The sequence below is a fragment of the Xyrauchen texanus genome, chromosome 29 (assembly GCF_025860055.1).
Source record: "Xyrauchen texanus isolate HMW12.3.18 chromosome 29, RBS_HiC_50CHRs, whole genome shotgun sequence".
In the NCBI taxonomy this organism is placed as follows: domain Eukaryota; kingdom Metazoa; phylum Chordata; class Actinopteri; order Cypriniformes; family Catostomidae; genus Xyrauchen; species Xyrauchen texanus.
In genome coordinates this window covers 34,344,946-34,363,062 of record NC_068304.1, presented here as the reverse complement: position 1 = coordinate 34,363,062, position 18,117 = coordinate 34,344,946, and the positions used below count along the sequence as shown (strand labels likewise).

General features: G+C 39.5%; 1 protein-coding gene across 1 annotated transcript in view; it reads left to right on the top strand.

The window, feature by feature from the left end:
- The first annotated feature begins 491 nt into the window (after positions 1 to 491).
- Positions 492 to 18,117, top strand: part of LOC127623304 (potassium/sodium hyperpolarization-activated cyclic nucleotide-gated channel 3-like) — a 115,353-nt gene continuing 97,727 nt past the window's right edge. The window contains exon 1 of the mRNA XM_052097705.1: positions 492 to 1,171. Within this exon, the coding sequence (XP_051953665.1) occupies positions 492 to 1,171 (680 nt within the window). The remainder of the gene's footprint in view (positions 1,172 to 18,117) is intronic.

Below are 18,117 nucleotides of genomic sequence, written 5' to 3'. Positions count from 1 at the left end.
GCATCGCCATGAATATTCGCGGAATCAGGACGGCTTGGGACGGCGGTGATGTCAGCGGTGCCCGGCGGCATCTGATGATGTGATTGACAGCTCCTGAAGATCTAGGCTTGGGTCCATGACCTCCGCGCCTCTCCATTCGCCCGCACCTCCCTCTCATGTGATGCTGAGGATACTCCAGTCTGCGTTTTCTCATGACTTTCCTCCACGGGTTCACAAAGCAACACAGTGCATTGGGAACTGGAGTGATGTGGTGAGAAGTGAACCACTGGATCTGTGAGCGAGGGCAAATTTGTGTATCATAATGATTGGGGTGCTCCTGCGTGCCGTGGCATGTGTTTGAGCGAAAGACAGGTGGAGTTTGATATCACCTCCAGACTGTTTTTCATTCAGACAGAGATTCAGAGGGATTTGTGGCAATAATCGCACCAACAACATCACCAAACTGGATTCTTGTGTCATTGAATTGATCGCGCCACCGTTTCAATGTCATAATGGACAGGTTGCATTCGTCCATGCGTAAAAGGCTCTACAGTTTGCCTCAGCACATCGGACAGAAAGCTACGACCATGGGTGAAGCTGAAGACACCGACAAGGACACCCGGAGGAAGAGCATCAGGATGAAACCCCTGCCGTCTCCGACCTCCGGGGGTGCGAGCTGCAAAGGGGAGACCAAAAGCGGAGAGCCCTTGATCATGGAGACGGACATCGGGAGACCCGTGAAAACCAGTTCCAACGGGGACTGCCGGAGGTTCCGAGGCAGCCTTTCGTCTATCACCAGTCGGCACGTCTCGGATGCAGCGGAGGAGAGGCGTCTGATCACGGAGGGAGAAGTCACCCCGAGTGAGTCGAGCCCCCCTGGAGCCGCGGGTGGCGGCGCGGAGCCCGGGGCGCAAGGCGGCGCAGGTGATGATGCCCCCGGTACGAGCCAGCATCAGGGCACCCCCGATCAGCAGGCTGGCTTTATAAAGCTAGAGGGCATCGAGCAGATCTTACCGGACGATGAGAGATATTACCAAGCCGGCTTCATGCACAGGCAGTTCGGGGCGATGCTGCAACCAGGGGTCAACAAGTTCTCCCTAAGGATGTTTGGGAGCGAGAAGGCGGTGGAACGGGAGCAAGAACGGGTAAAATCCGCTGGGTTCTGGATTATTCACCCCTACAGTGATTTCAGGTAAGGCAACGTCCACGTGCCCCTAAAATGCTGCTCATTTTACAACTGGACTAAGCACTGTGTGAGGGGAAATAATGTAATGATTGACTGACCAAAAATGATGTGGAGCATTGTTTTCATTTAATTATAAGAGCTAGGATATTGAATGATGTGACCCCCACATGTAGATTATTTCATATCTCCAATATTTTAATGTGTGATGTGGTAGAAAAACAAAACAACAGCCTTAAGACAAGGTAGATTTATTGATGGGCATTTAGGGTCAAAGAATTGCATTTTATGTGGCATAATTGTTCTCATTGTAATAATAATTATCTCAAGTCACTGCAAACATGCATGTATAGCTTGCTTTATAATAGTTTTATTTGTACCATGCATGCTTAACTCCATAAAGATTTTTCAATTTGATCAACAGTCTTATAAAAATCATATTTCTCTGACAAATTGTGAGCCAAAAGGCAATTACAATTGAAAAACACTTCAGGTTATTTTTTTATTATTGTTGTTTTTCCTTATCTGTGCTTTTTTGTTTTGTTAATTTTTGTACCGCCAACATTTTGGGCCCCAGCTCTCATAGTGGACAGTTGAAGTGCATTGCTTAAATTTTATATGAAATTCAGACTCTCTCTTTATTCATTCAAATGTGTCCTTGGGGATGACATTTCATAAATCTGCTTGTTAATACACATTGGTTTGTGCACATTTGACTTACAGTAGGCTTAACTTGTGATCATTTGAACCAGGAGCAATGAAACATTCAATTCACGATGACTCCAGACAAAGTGTTAAATGCTACCTATTTAATAAATAAATGTTAGATTCAAAGATAATCATTAATGCCATTGTATTATCTTTCTTTAACATTCCCAATCAAATTATGAAGAAGTATTGAAGGTTGATTCGGCTAAATGTGTATTGAACAGTGCTGGCTGACATGGTTGTCTGTGATTTGGTTGAATTTACAAACTGTTTTCATTCATAAATCAGTAGGCTAACATGTGAGAGACAGAGTGCAGGTTTAACAAGTAACCCAGCCCCCTCTGGAGAGATGACTGCTGTTTGCCTTGTTTACCTATTGATCATGAGAAAACGCTTTTATTATTCTCGACATTATGAGATTGTAGCAGTGTTCCTGGAGGTTATGAAAGGCAGTGTGGGAAGAGACTGATATAATAAGAGGTTGTTTCATCCTAGGTTGCTGTGTGTGTGCAGAGAGAGGATGTTTATTTTGTTGTTGACACTAAGCAGCCATATTTATCTGGATATTCTGAGAGACTTTATTAAAGGAATAGTTCACCCTGAAATGTATCTATGCACTCATCCTCATACCATTCCAAACCAGTATGTTTGTATTTTTCTATGGGACACAAAAGGAGAAATTTTGAATAATCTTTACACAGATAATTTCCATGCAATGTTCATGGTGACCACATCTGCCAAGCTCTAAATAGGATGATAAAGTTCCATAAATACAATCCAGACAGTGCATGTGTTATATTTAAAGTCTTCTGAAGCCATATCTATCTATCTATCTATCTATCTATCTATCTATCTATCTATCTATCTATCTATCTATCTATCTATCTATCTATCTATCTATATATATATATATATATATATATATATATACGCACAGAATGAGCAGTATGGCTGGTGGCATTGTCATGCTGGAGGGTCATGTCAGGATGAGCCTGCAGGAAGGGTACCACATGAGGGAGGAGGATGTCTTCCCTGTAAAGCACAGCATTGAGATTGCCTGCAATGATAACAAGCTCAGTCCGATGATGCTGTGGAACACCGCCCCAGACCACGATGGACCCTCCACCTCCAAATCAATCCTGCTCCAGAGTACAGGCCTCGATGTAACGCTCATTCCTTTGACGATAAACACAAGTCTGACCATCTCCCCTGGTGAGACAAAACCACAACTTGTCAGTGAAGAGCACTTTTTGCCAGTCCTGTCTGGCCCAGTGAAGGGGGTTTGTGCCCATAGTTGTTGCAGGTGATATATGGGAAGGACCTGCCTTAAAACAGGCCTACAAGCCCTCAGTCCAGCCTCTCTCAGCCTATTGCTGACAGTCTGAGCACTGCTGAAGGGATTGTGCGTTCCTGGTGTAACTCGGGTGGTTGTTGTTGCCATCCTGTACCTGTCCCGCAGGTGTGATATTCAGATTTACCGATCCTGTGCAGGTGTTGTTGCACATGGTCTGCCACTGCGAGGACAGTCAGCTGTACTTCCTGTCTCCCTGTAGCTGTCTTAGGCGTCTCACAGTATGGACATTGCAATTTATTACCCTGGCCACATCTGCAGACCTCATGCCTCCATGCAGCATGCATAAGGCATGTTCACGCAGATGAGCAGAGACCCTAGACATTTTTCTTTTGGTGTTTTTCAGAGTCAGTAGAAAGGTCTCTTTAGTGTCCTACATTTTTATAACTGTGACTTTATTTGCCTACCGTCTGTAAGCTGTTTTTTAACAACCGCTCCACAGGCACATGTTCAATAATAAATGCAGTATATATATTGTATATTGATCAATTATAAAATCGTTTTTAACAAGTTACAAGGTCCTTTGTATAATTAACAGCATTAGTCTGTTCAATTGCGGGTTTGGCCTGGTTTTGTTCTCGATGTTGTTGATGAATAAACATCATAACCGGCAAATTCTTTTCATTTTGTACATCAGGGATATTGCAATATAAATGATAATGTTAAATTATATTTAGCCTTTGATACACATCTTTGGTTTTGTGATAATGAAGGGGTGCTTGAGCATTACCGAGGGTGCTGTGTGGGGTACTTATGGCAATAAAGGTTGGGGAAAACTGCTTTAGAAGACTGGAATATTGTGCGCAAGTGCACTACTTAAATAATCATTTTTTATTGTGTTTTGTGGTCCTATTTGGAGCTTGACAGACATCACTATAAACTATCCTTGCATGGACCAGAACTCTGTGAAAATTCTCTAAAAATCCTCCTTTTGTATTCAGTGGAAAAAATAACTGCATGCAGGTTTTGAATGACATAGGGGTGGGTAAAGGCAGAATTGTTATTTTATGGTGAACTATTTCTTTAAGCATCTTGGCTAACAGATTTTTTTATAGTCATGCTGGTATTCTCGAGATCCAACACATTGTTGCTGTGGCACAAATAATACTGGAGTCTCTCTCCTTCTGAACACAATAGAATGAATTTCCAGCACTGATTACAGGCCTAATCTCATCCCGCATATTCCTCCGTAATTACCACTGCAAGGTCACACACCACAGCATAATTTTAGAGGATAAAGGACAGAACAACATGTTTCATTGACCACTATACTTTCTATAGCTCTACTCCAAAACCTAGTGAGCTCCCGTGCTGTCTCCTGCCGACATGAAGAGACCTGACTCCAATCTATTCCAGTAGAGTTTCACATAAGCATGTTGCTAAGATAATGAGTCAACAGATAGCAAATGTGATATTGCTTTCATGCAACATGATACAATTAAACAAGAAGTTAATATTGCATTACTTAATATGGTAAGTAATTTTGTTTATTTTTGCTACACCAACTAAAATAATTGGCAGTGCGTTTTGAGATTGCTGCATCTGTGAAGATTAAACATGCTACCTTAATTAGGCTGAACTGATCTTAGAATGCAGCATAATGTTGATGCCTACCTTTTTGGACCAACCTTTGTGTTGGTAGTGCACCTATGAGGCCTTAAAACGCTTTCTAGGTAGGCAGCTTACTAGGTTTTGCAACAAAGCTTATTTGGCACCTCCCTCTAGACATCATTCCATTCAATGCACTTCAGTTTACTTCCAAAACCCTCTTCGGTGCAGTGTGTTATCCACCATATTTTTATCTTGTCATGCTCTAAAAGGACTTGAATTGCTGTATCTGTTCTAGAGTCATTGAGCAGAGAGAGATTTGCCCCAGCCCCGCTCTCATAACTGGCCTCTGTAGGAAGTGGGTTTGAATATAGGCAAATGAAAGAATTTTTATGTTTTAATTTGTGTCAGAGTGGCTTAAGTCTGCCGTTGCGTAATGGCCATGTAATTAGTGTTTTACCGTATGCATAAAAATGAACTTCTGTTTCAGCTGCACTTAAACACAGTGTGTCTGTAATTATGGATCCGGCAATTAAAATCATCCAAGTCTCTATCCATCCATATGCACAGAATTATCTGTATCACTGTAATTTAGCCTTTTGATTGATGCATTCACCCTTCCACAGGTCACACGCAGCAGATCAGCACAGATCAGATACTCGCTGGCTATAATGAGTGAGATCCACTCTGCACAGTGTGCTGTCTTGCTCACACTTCATAAGAGAAACAGTGACTGCAGTAATTGAAATGTCAGAGCTGCGCATCTAAGCTGTGAGCTGCGAGCCTTTTTGAATTCACTTATAGAAAATGGTTGGTCAAAGTGAAAAAGTTAATATTGGATGTTCCACCGGGCACCTACGTGTCCAGATGCCACTTCTGTGGTGCAGCAGACCAGCTGCAAGTTTTTAACTGGGTGAGTGTCAGAACAAATCTAAGTCATCTTTCTAAGTCATATCTAAAGAAAATGAAGCTTATTCTAAGACTATACTGTGGCATTGTTGTCATGACAATTAAGCACTGTCAGCATAAAAATCTTTCTCTTTACTGCAATGTGAGAGTAACAGTAATATTATTGAAATTGTAATATGAATGCATCATTGTAGTTGCTTTTGATAAATGCTGAGTTAACTTAAAGTTGCAGTGTGTAAGATACAGAAACACTTGTTATTAATGACACCTGTGGCCCTTAAGTGAACTGCAGCCAACTACCTGTTGCTCGTGCTTGTGCTTATGCACACACTCCATAGGGACCCGAGCGAGCAAACATTAACCAAAACAATGACGTAACGTACAAAGAGACTGAACGTGATTCACCGGCATCATGCTGACAGATGAGGTAGCATAATTCGAAAGACACAGTTATGATGTTTTTACTACAAACTTTGAGACTGTATATTATATTTGACTCTCCAGTGCTGGAACAGGGCTAAAACAAAGTGTGGATATAGGTCTGACTATGCAAGACTGTAGTTTGAAGTAAACACTTTTCTTTGCATGATATATTGACTGCATTTATACGATAGCCTATGTCTGCGTTAGCTAGCTAGCCAGCTTTATCAAGAGCTGTTAGCTAAATCTGGTGGATGATGACAGTAGCTGTTGATAAAATAGACCGTACATTATAAATATGTTGACACAATTCAGTATTGATGTGATTCCATCACAACTGTCATTTACATATATCGATGCGCTATTGTTTTATAGTAATATAATGTATATATTTTCTGAGTAACCAAGTTACATTACACTAAAGAATGGGTCTTTTTGCATTATATTGTCTAGCATTCATTGCATGTGTTATTGTAGTTTAGCTAAAATTACTCAGATCAATCCTTATGGCACTATATTTCACATGCTTTGCAGTTATGTAAGCTTATGTGTCCTATAAGAAGAACGCCAATTCAGGGTCAGTTTTGATCCCCAAAAGTTCCCTCCAGGAATCAAATGCCCTGCTGATGTTCACTCTAGTTTTCGCTCGACCCCGATCACATTCCTGCTTAGCCAGACGGGATTCAGTAGATAAATGTTTTTTTTTTTTTTTGGCTTACTCTGAATTTGTGTAGGAGTCGGTGTTGTGCTGGGAGCTGGACGTTTGCTGTATTCCAGCTCTACGATAACGTTACCTATTGTCGCAGTTTGTTGTCACTTTGTTTGTTGGCAAGGCTCTCGGGAGCGCACATAAACGTCACATCCTTTGGATTTTTCTGACAAAAGCAACCCGCTCCCTTCGCATGAAAATCAGTCTACAGGCTTTAATAGGCAACATAGGAAGTCCGGGAAGGACTAATTTTTTAAGTTGTGTTACAAGCCATACATGAAATTTGTAACATATTGCACCTTTAATAAAAGGTATTGATGAGAATCTCTGTTCAAAAATTATGAGAATTACAAAAATCTCAAACGTAGAAAAGGGTATGTTGTTACATTGTCAATTTGAGGGGGGAATTTGCTTAATTGTCATGAAAATAATACCACAATGCCAAAAATCTTGTAAAAGTATATTATCAATATTGTGCTTTATTTTCCTTTTGCGAAATAAAATTAATTTTTATTTATTAATTTATTTATTTTGGGGTGAAATGTGACCTAGACATGTTTTTGTGAGATTCTCCCAACTGTTTGATGGAGCAATGAAACGGTTAAAGAATGCTCTGTAGCACTTTACATTACAGTGTCCTTGTTATACAAATAAATGCTAATATAATTAATTATAAAACAATAACACTATTATTTTGTAATTACTCAAATTCCACAGAATAATTATAGATTAAGTGCACGTTTCTCATTAGTTTTACTGACTAATATAATTACTGACACTGTAACGGGCACTGTAATGTAAATCTTGACATTCAATGGCGTATTAAGAACATGTTATTTACTAATTCCCAATGTTATTTGCCGGTAGAAATTTAATTATGTTTTGACAGGGCAAAAAAAAAATTATGCAGTGATTTAAAACACAAGAAGCTTTATAATTTGAGTTGATCAACTGCAGAAAGAGCTTGACTTTCCTTAATAACACACTGGAATCTGAGAGGTTCCTGTAGGCAATGTGGTCGTGACTGGTGGCTTCAGGCTATATTATCTTATGTCAGATATTGTATAAAATGAGTTGTATAGAAAGATGTGAAGAGAGAGGGTGGATCTTTTCTGAGAGCAAATAAGGATTAAACATGGCACCATAATCCAATCTATAGTCTCATTTCCAGCTCTGAAGCAGAGCACTTCCTCTCCGTATTTTGCTTATCTTGTATTTATTTATCCATCCTTAATCGAGCCTTTTATTCTGCCGAGGAATGCCTCCGTTGAGATAGAATAAATTTTTCTAGAACGTTCTGAACTTCACGTTGAGTGTTGCAATTGTGGGGCGGTTTTTTTCAAAGGAAAAGTCTGGGAGGACAAAATGTTAAAAGAGAAGAAATGATGTCAAGAGAGAAAGGTTTAATCAGAGTACATGTTGGATTGGGAGGGTCTTTTGTAATGATGGCAGCTTTACCCACCAGATTTTGAAACCTTTTGACAGCTAGAAGATGCTTAAGGGGTGTGTTTTTGTCTTGGGGTCCTCACATGTATCCCCAAAATTGTCAAACATATTTGATCCTAAAGGCATTGTAAAAGTCAGCATGAAATGAAAATAGACTTATTTGCTTTAATGCACATATTAACTCACAGGAATCAGGAATATTAGGTCTGATGTGTCTGTCAATTAATTCCACATCAGAAGCCTGTCTCATCATTCTCTCTCTCTTTTATTCATTCTGCATAAGAAGCCACACATCTCGCAAAGTGGCATACCTCCACAACTGAAAATAAGAAGGAAGTCATCTCTCCCTGGTATCTTTTTGTCTCTCTTTTCTTCAGATCTAGCTGAATTCATTAAAGTAAAATGGAGCAGCTTTAGAATACAGAATGCACATTAGAGTTTGATGTTTTCCTTTCGTTCTACAGGTAGCAACAGAGAAAGCCTGCGTTTTTCAGTGTAGAGCTATTGTGCTGTATTGTTTTTTGGATACATTCTTATCCAAAGAGATTAAGATTATGTTCTTTTGTCACACTTTTACACCATTTTCTTTATCTGTCCTTGACAGGGTTGTTGTTGTTTTTCCCAGTAGGTAAATCTCTGTGGCTCTGACATTGTACAGTTAGAGGTGTTGTCAATGTGAGGTGCGTGAGCTGTTTTCTGACAGCAAAATAGTTAAAGGGGTCATGACATGGTTTTTTTTATTGTATTATTATGGTCCCTTAGGTGCAATTATAGTATTAATATATTTTTTTTTTAAGAAAAACTTTTAAAATCTAGTGATTTATGACCTTTTCCCACCCTGTTTCTCATCCTCTGATTCAAACAGTCTGTTTTGGGGGCGTTTTCCATTTAAGACTTCAGTGTTAACGCCCACTGTTATGATTGGCTAACGTCAGTGCCTATGTATCAATTATTGACGCCCCCAGCCAGAACAATATGCAAGTAAACTAAGTAAAAACACTGTGATTATTCATAATGAATGAAAGAATCACTTAGAGATCTTAGAGAGATCCTTTAGAATCACTTAGAGATCTTAGAGAACAAAAATGTCAGTGTCAAAAACTGCCATAAAAATATTATATGTTAATATTATTTTCCACACTGAGCATTTTTAATCAACATCATTTCTGATCATAACTACCAAATATTCATTCATTTTCAGGATTTTAACCCTTTAAATGCAGTTTATTTACATAATGCCACTTTTGTTTTTTTACACACTCAGATACACACAAATTTCTCAGTACACACATACACAACACACCCTGAAATCCATACCAACACACCCACACAATTTTAGCTGCATCATTTGTTCAGTTGGCCTGCAGTGCTCTATAATACAGCAAACAAAAATAGGAAAAAAGAATGTATTGCTCCATAGACTAAACATGAGAAAAATAGCGCCATCTGGTGGAAAATATAATTGTAAAAAATGTTGAAGCCAGGGTTCCAGAATATCATAGAATTCATGATTTTATGCTTTAATGCTTTAATGGCACTGGGATCAAATATTGCAGTTTTAATGGGTATCAATATGGACATTTTGTCCTGAAGGTCCTGAGTGTAACTATTTTGTGTACACAGTGTATTATAGAGGTATTATAGGAACTGAGGATGAAATATAAAAATTCCCCTATAAATACACACCTTTGGCTAAATTTATGCCATTGGCATTAACAGCCAAAATGATTAAAAAAAACTAAATTTAAAAAGACAAAAACATCCCTAATATTATTTAAAAGACAAAGATACAAAATACAAATTCTAAGGTTGGTTAAAATCCAGGGAAAAAAGGAACATCTTCAACTTGGTTTTAAAATCATGTATTTTTGAAATAGTTCTAATGTAAATAAGTGTAATGTCAATTTTGTGGTGGTGCAGCTACCACAAAAGCACAGCCACCCCTCAACTTTAGTTTAGACCTAGGAACTGTCAATAGCCTCAGATTTGAGGATCTAAGTGATCTCAGGGATTGTACAGTTTCTATGTAAAGGTTGGCAACAAACAAAGGCGCTGATCCATTAAATGATTTAAAAACAAATAATAATAATAATTTATAATCAATTCTATAATTAACCGGAAGCCAGTGAAGAGAGATTAAGATCGGTGTAATATGTTCACGCTTACTTGCACCCGTCAGCAGTCTGGCTGCAGCATTCTGGACCATTTGCAGTCGTGCAAGTTATGGCATGGCTAATTCCTATATAGGGAAGTCGGGGAAAGATAAATGCATGAATCACCTTTTCAAAATCCTTAAATGACACAAGTTAGCATTAGCAGCCTCGTCTCCCTCCGAGCTTTGACCTTTGAAGTTTTTTCAACAACTTTAATTCATTAATTCATCTAAAGCATCTAAATTTAAATGGAATCTCATAAGGGACTCATAAATAATGTTAACTTGTTTTAATAACAACTTGATAATCTAACAAGCATAAAAACACATAGTTAACAAGTATTGGGTAAAATAATACATTCTTAATAGGCAAGTTGATCTAGTTTAATTAGAATCAGCATGTCTGTTTTTTATGGAGCTTGTGGTAATACATTCTGGCATTATTTTCTCTGATTGCTGCCTTAGTATTTAGCCAAGAAAATGTGTCATGGAAATCAGAAGAATGTTGATGCCTGCCTTTTGCAATGGCAGTTATATTGGGAGCTTGTCTATTATGTTTTAAAACGCTGTCTAAGTGGGCACTAACCAAGGTTTGGAACATAGCTTTTTTTTTCCTCTGGTCCATTATTGTGGTTTCATCAATTTAATATTTAACTGCCCCTAAACGACATGTAGAAACAGAATGTCTGTGGTCGGTTGCTTTACATGTCAGTCAGACAGCCTCATCTTGTCTAAGTTGGCAGTTCATGGCCAGAATTAGCTGGAAAGTGGACCAGACTTAATGCTGATTGTCAAAAGTATGGCTACACGAGACAAGCAAGCATGTGTTTCTACACCTTTTGAGTACATTTGAGTATATTTTTAAATGTAATAAAACAGCTGAAATTCTGTTGAAAGGAGAGAACTGCTAGTTTAATTATTTTAAGGACAATTAATTAGTGAAAGAACAGAACTGTTGCAATCCACTTGAATTCTATTGTACAATATGTGCACTCACAAACACACTTGACTCACAGCTCAAATGACAGTGTCTGATGCTCTCTACAGGTTTTGATTACACTTGATTGTTGGGTGCGTCTCTCTATTGATTTGCTTGGGTCTCACAGGTTTGCGATGGTATTCCACACATGATTTATTTGAGAATGAGAAGAGACAGACCAGCATCCCATACCTGCTCGCCCACAGCACTTCAATAACGTAACAAATGAATATGCTAAATATCTATAACCTTTTACTGCATAAATCTATCATAATAATAAAACACCTATGTATTACTTACGAGTTTCAAAGCAATAGTCTTGAAAATTACTGTTGAATGGTGAATTAGTTTCCAAAGTGCTGCTTTGATTGCTGTAGCGATGGTTCTTTAAATGGGATGAAATTTAGAAACCCAACTACTCTGGGACAGTTCTAGTTGACACTAGTATGTTCTGCTGTACCGTGCTAACAGTAACTGTTGACTTTCAGCACAGTAAAACCTTCTCCAACGTTTGCAACTCTAATTTCGTCCTTTTTAATGCACCACCACTAAAAACATTTTTTTTGTTGTTGTTGGATGATAGGTCAAGTAGTTTAAGTTCCAAGAAATTGTGTTTCAAATTAAAGGATAATTTGCTAAACTTTGTGCAGGACTGTGAAGTGCTTTTCAAAGACTATATTATATTATATATATATAATTATTTGAAGGACAATGTTTGCTTGGGGGGCACTGCAAGAGTGACCAGCTGCCACACCCCAACCCCCCACGGGCTCTAATTTAGTGAAGGTAAAGTGGGAATTATTGAGTGCCCTGGTTGGACTGAAAGTGTGGTAATCAAAAAGGCCACCAATATGAGGAGCACACAGCCGAGGGGATTATTACAACACAATTTATTTAATGGAGGGATAGGGAGCAGGGCTGATGGGACGATGAGAGAGAGACAGAGGGACGGGGGTGGATTGGATGGAGCCTCAGAGGGATTGAAATAATACCGGCTCCATGACCTAGGCTCACTTACCAACAGGTTAGCAAAAGGGAAACACGCACACAGCCTGCCTCGAAATTTATTTTTGAGCACTATTTTGCCCAGTAGTGCAATTTTTCAAGCTTTTCCTTGTATTTCAATAATCATTCACAGACTTTGTGTTAATGTATTTGCTCAGTGAAGAAAAATTGTGTGTTTGAAGCAGTTTTGAATCTATAAAATGATTGTAATTTGCCAGTAAGGTTTATTTAACATCTAAATAGGGTTTGGCGGTATGACAGTATACACCGATCAGCCACAACATTAAATTCACCTGCCTAATATTGTGTAGGTCCCCCTCGTGCTGCCAAACAGTGCCGACCTGCATTTCAGAATAGCATTCTGAGATGATATTCTTCTCGCTGCTGACTGCCTGGAGCGGGAGAACCGCTGCCAGGGGTGAGGAGAACCCTTCTGTTCCCCGAGAACATGGCGGGGCGTTCCGTCTGCCAGGGGCTGGAGGACTGCCTACGATCTGCCCGGAGAGGCGTGGCTGTTGTCCGTTAAGGGGTGGAGGAGTGGCCGAGGAACAAGCTATGGTGTATCGGAGAACTGGCGAGTAAGTGTTTTTTTTCCATATCTCTCTCCTCTCTCTCTCACTGCCGATAAATTTGACAGTGTTTTTTGGGGGGAGGTACTACACTGTTACAGGAAGTACCCCCCAAATTGAATTACTGCTGTTTTCCTCCCCTTTTTCCCTCCCTCATCCATGTAGACAGGGATGACCTGCCGGCAGACGGGACTTAGGGCACGCCCTCCCCCAGGGAAAGAGGGGGAGGGGGTGTATGTCATGCCGGGGGCTCCCCTGCCTGAGAGAATGAGGGAGGAATGTGACAGGGCGGAGGGCGGGGCCGGGTCGTGATTATACACACCCCGTCCCTTATCAGGCTAATTAAGCCTCAGATAGGGATAAAGGCAGATTGCGGACGGTGGTGTGACGAGAGAGAGATCGTTTACGGACATGTCCATCATGTGTGTGTGTTTGTCTTTTGTTTAAGTTAATCATTAAAATATTGTTTATATCGCAAGGCCGGTTCTCACCTCCTCCTTTACATTGAACTGCTTTACACTTTGAAAAATCTGTCTTTATGTATTTCTTTGGTGGTCGTGTTTCAGCTTTCTTGACCTTGGCCATGTCTCTGAGCGCTTGGCACCTTGTACTTCTGGACACTCCAGGTTGGTTGCAGTTCTGGAATATGGTAGCATTGGAGGATAATGGGATCCTGGTAGCTTCACGTTTAAATAAATTATTTTACAGTTAATTTGCGCCTTTTCTTCTCCATGCCTTTTTTGCGCCCCAGCTGACTATTAGCAACACAACGTTTGTTTTTCCGGTGGTCACGCCTCAATAGTTTAGCTATTTCAAGAGTGTTGCATCTGTCCGAAAGGCATTTTACAATATTTTACTTTTCTGAGTCAGTTAAATCTCTTTTTTGGCCCATATTACCCTCAGTAATGAAGCTGCCTAATAATTATGCACACCTTGATAAGGTGTTAGTCACTTTTGCCACACCCTCCCTCATTGCACAAATACATACCACCTGAAAATGATTGAATCCAATAAGCATTCAAGTTTATATGGTTTGGAGTTGTAAAATGTTCATGGAAATAATGATAAGATCAGAATACTCACTTGCCTAATAATTGGGGACACAGTGTACAGCATTAACAGGAGTTAAATTGGGGTGGGACAATCTGAAATATAATGCATAGGGCACCAGTATCACAGCCAGATTTTGGGGTTCCCCATTTACAAAATCCTAATTTAATCCCTCACGGTAGATATGTTTGTGGTGTTATTAGATAGCAGGACTGATTACACTTATTTACTCAAGAAGTAATTAAGAATGGAGTAATGAAAAATACATAGTGGGACTTGTCCCAAATAAATCAAGACAAGGAATAACTTGTTATTAAGGGTGTACTGTGAAGCAGTTGTTTACGGTTGCCGACCACCAATGCAACTTGCCACGTTGATATTGAATTCAAGTGATGCGCAGCCACAGGTGTGCTTATAGGGGAGAGTCATGCTTCATGTGTTTTGATGTGGCATGTAACAGATCTGTCAATCTGCAAAGATGCTACACTTGTGTACTGTAAGTAAGTCGCTTTGGATAGTGTCTGCCAAATGCATAAATGTTTTTCTTCTCTGCTTTTGTTACGGTATTAAAATGGCTTTATTTTTTGTCCTTGTTTCCAAATTTAGTCCTACACAAAACCAGTTTACAGTCTCAGTGCTGGAAGATACAGTTGACTAGATAGAAAGTGTTAGAATTTAAAGAAAAATACACATTCAGGATCAGTTCTCTGTATCTATGACAGGGTCTATTTACCATTCCTGCATTTTCATTGATCGGAAAGTTATCCGATCATGAAAGACCAGGTGTAAATGCCCTCCGAAATGCATTCCGATCGCTCAAACCACTTTAGAGACACATTCCATTCATACCTTGTTGTGTAAATGCATCTGGCTGTTCAAGACGCATATGTAAACTTTACTCCACCCAAACAGCGCTGCGTCAGCATAGGGGAAACATGAAATAAAACAGCTGCTACCAAATCTTTGCATAACGCTTGTGTCATGCAATAAATAACAACAAATGAAGACACAGATGCACGTTGTAGGAAAGACCTACAGGAAAGAGAACTTGTGGGCCCAAGACAATACACCTCTTTGAATAGCATTTGGGAGGCTGTGGTTAATGATGCAGATCGCTGAAGAAATTGAAACTAACACTGGCAATGAGCGCATCTGACGCGCATGACACATTTTGCCTACGAGAAGCCCAGAGGGGGTGAAATACACAACGCGCAGACACACTGTTCAAAGTCAGTTGGAAAATTATAAATCACATCTTTTACATTTTCTGCTCAGCATTATCATAATCATGGGAAGTGAACTCTGTGTTATTTTCATTTAGGGTGGGAATTGAAGATCGGATTTATATCTGTTTGGCGGAGACACATTGATGTGGCCAAGCGTAAATGGAATGAGCTTATTCAATCGGATAGCAATCAGATCAGTAAAAACTGATCGTACATGTTGGAGCCTATCGCTTTGGCCTGCCTCTGTCTCATGTATTCGGGCCGGATGCCTGTTTACTCGCTCCCCGATTCTGGCCTGAGTCAATCAGCCCAGATGTGGCAGCCGGTAATGCACTAAAGCTCCAGGGGTTAATATGAATTGGCCCAAAGATATAAGTGACAGCACGCCAGAGCTGACCCGAGTTATGTAACTATGTACGGTTAATAAATATTACCATTTAAAATTGATATTCAGCCTAAAAGTTCTCTTGCATTTTAATTATAGTTTGTGATAAATAATACATTTTCACAAATCTATGCTGCATTCCTCATTTGTAAGTCACTTTGGATAAAAACGTCTGCTAAATGAATAAATGCAAATGGAAAATGTAAGTAAACTAGCATTAAACTAACTGCTGTCTCATATACTACACAAACATTTAAATGTATAGTGCATTAACTTACGGAGTACAAAAATTCTTTGGGCCAGTTCATCTAAGTCAAGGAGCTACAAAAACCTCCCCCTGACCCACTACACAGTCCCCCACAGACATTTACTGCCTCACATTTACATATGCGTTCGCAGCTTTCTAGTTCAGTCAAAGTAGACTTAGGATGAAGTTCAGTTTTAGTTCTTCAGGGTTTGGAGAAAAGCATTGTTTGGTTTTCACAGGTGTTCGATGATTATCGGCAGGGTCTTCAGTGATGCTTTCTTGGCTATTGAATATAAAAAACATGCACACAACATCAGCCATGGCTTGAGTCTGTTGTTTTATCAGATTGTAGCATGTTAAGAGAAATAGTAGCAGTGCCTCTACATGTAGAGTAAAAAGCAACAGATAAAGTGACAAAATGTGATACTGATAATGTTACACTTCTTGAAGGCAGATCAGAGCTATTGTAGAGGATCACTAAATCAAGCTAAGCTAATCGGTCGCGGCAGTCTTGCCATGAAGTTAAAGCACTATTTGTCACTAAGAGCATCTGCTAAAAAAATACACCAAATTTAAATGTGCATCAATGCTTACCCAAGTTGTTTTCTTCTAAATTAGCCCATTTTTATAAAACTTCATAAATAATCCATTGTTTTGCCTGTGTCCAACCAGCTCAAACATGGCGTTCATCCCCCCACTGTCACCACCGAGAGCGAGAACCACATTATAGCAACCACGAGGAGGTTAGCCCAACATGACTCTTTCCACCCTAGCAACTGGGCCAATTGGTTGCTTAGGAAGCCTGACTGGAGTCACTCCTGAGCACGTCCTGGATTCGAACTTGCGACTCCAGGTGTGGTAGTCAGCATCTTTACTTGCTGAGCTACCCAGGCCCCCACAAATTCACATCATTACATGTGTGGTGGTTTTCAAATTTTCTGACATTACAGGTGTATAATGTGCATTTTATGATAGACATACAGTATAATGCATCCTAATCAATAGATCAATCCAAGCTGAAACATTTCCAGAAGTGGCCCAGACCAAGTGGCCTGAGCTGGTCCAGCTGTGTTGAGCCAGAATCAGCCAAGTGCTGATTGAGGCAGCACATGAGGCAGACGTCTGCGGGTATCACTCGGCCCAGATCATACCTGCCGATGCCAAGTCTGAGCCGCAGGCGCTGCTACGCTGCTGAGCTCAGGCCCATTACTACATGCTACCTGGGAGTTTTACCTTTTAGCACAAAAGCAACTTCTGTTAAATACCTGGGCACTAAAACAGTAAGACAATTTTTTTAAGACAATGATTAAATCAATGCAAATATGCTTACAATTGCATAAGTAAATATATTTTTGATATACTGTAAATTAGCTTGTGTAATAAATGTTTAATGTTAAAGTGAAACCATTTACAAACCATTTTACTTCAGTTATTTACATTTATGCATTTGGCAGACACTTTTATCCGAAGAGACTTACAGTGCACTTATTACAGGGACAATCCCCCCAGAGCAACCTGGAGTTAAGTGCCTTGCTCAAGGACACAATGGTGTTGGCTGTGGGGATCAAACCAGCAACCTTCTGATTAACAGTTATGTGCTTTAGCCCACTACACCACCACCATTCTGTTATGAGACATATTACTAAACAAAACAAGATTTTAAACAAGAAAATAAATTATGACAGGACTTTATCCATCATTCCATCCATACATTTTTATTTTATGGTGACTTGATGTTTGAGTCATTTTCATCTCCAGAGAGTTAAACAGGCTGGAAATCTTCTGCACTCTGTGTGTGCTGATAAATCGATTTAAAAACCTATATTATTTACATGTTTCAACTACTACACAGTCCCTTAGATTGTGCAGTTATTGTGCTTTACCGCAGGGACAGAACGGAACATCACCCACAACACTGAAAATGTGTTGATAGCATGGACACATCAGAGACTATTCAAAATCCGCCTTCCTCTTTCAAATCCAAAGTTTTGCAACATTTTGATCTGGGAAAAAACTTTATGTTGCACATTAAAGTCCACATTACCAGAAGTGAAGTAATCATTCTTTTGGTCATTAGCGCATAAGCGTATTTTCTAGTGCTTATCTTCACAAATAATGGTTTACATTTAAATTATTTGAGGCAAATTTATATTTAACTAATAATGCATTTGGTGATTTGGAAACAGTTTTCTGAAGTCCTATGAATAAGACTGAAAAACAGTAAGTAGAATATGATAGATATCACTATATA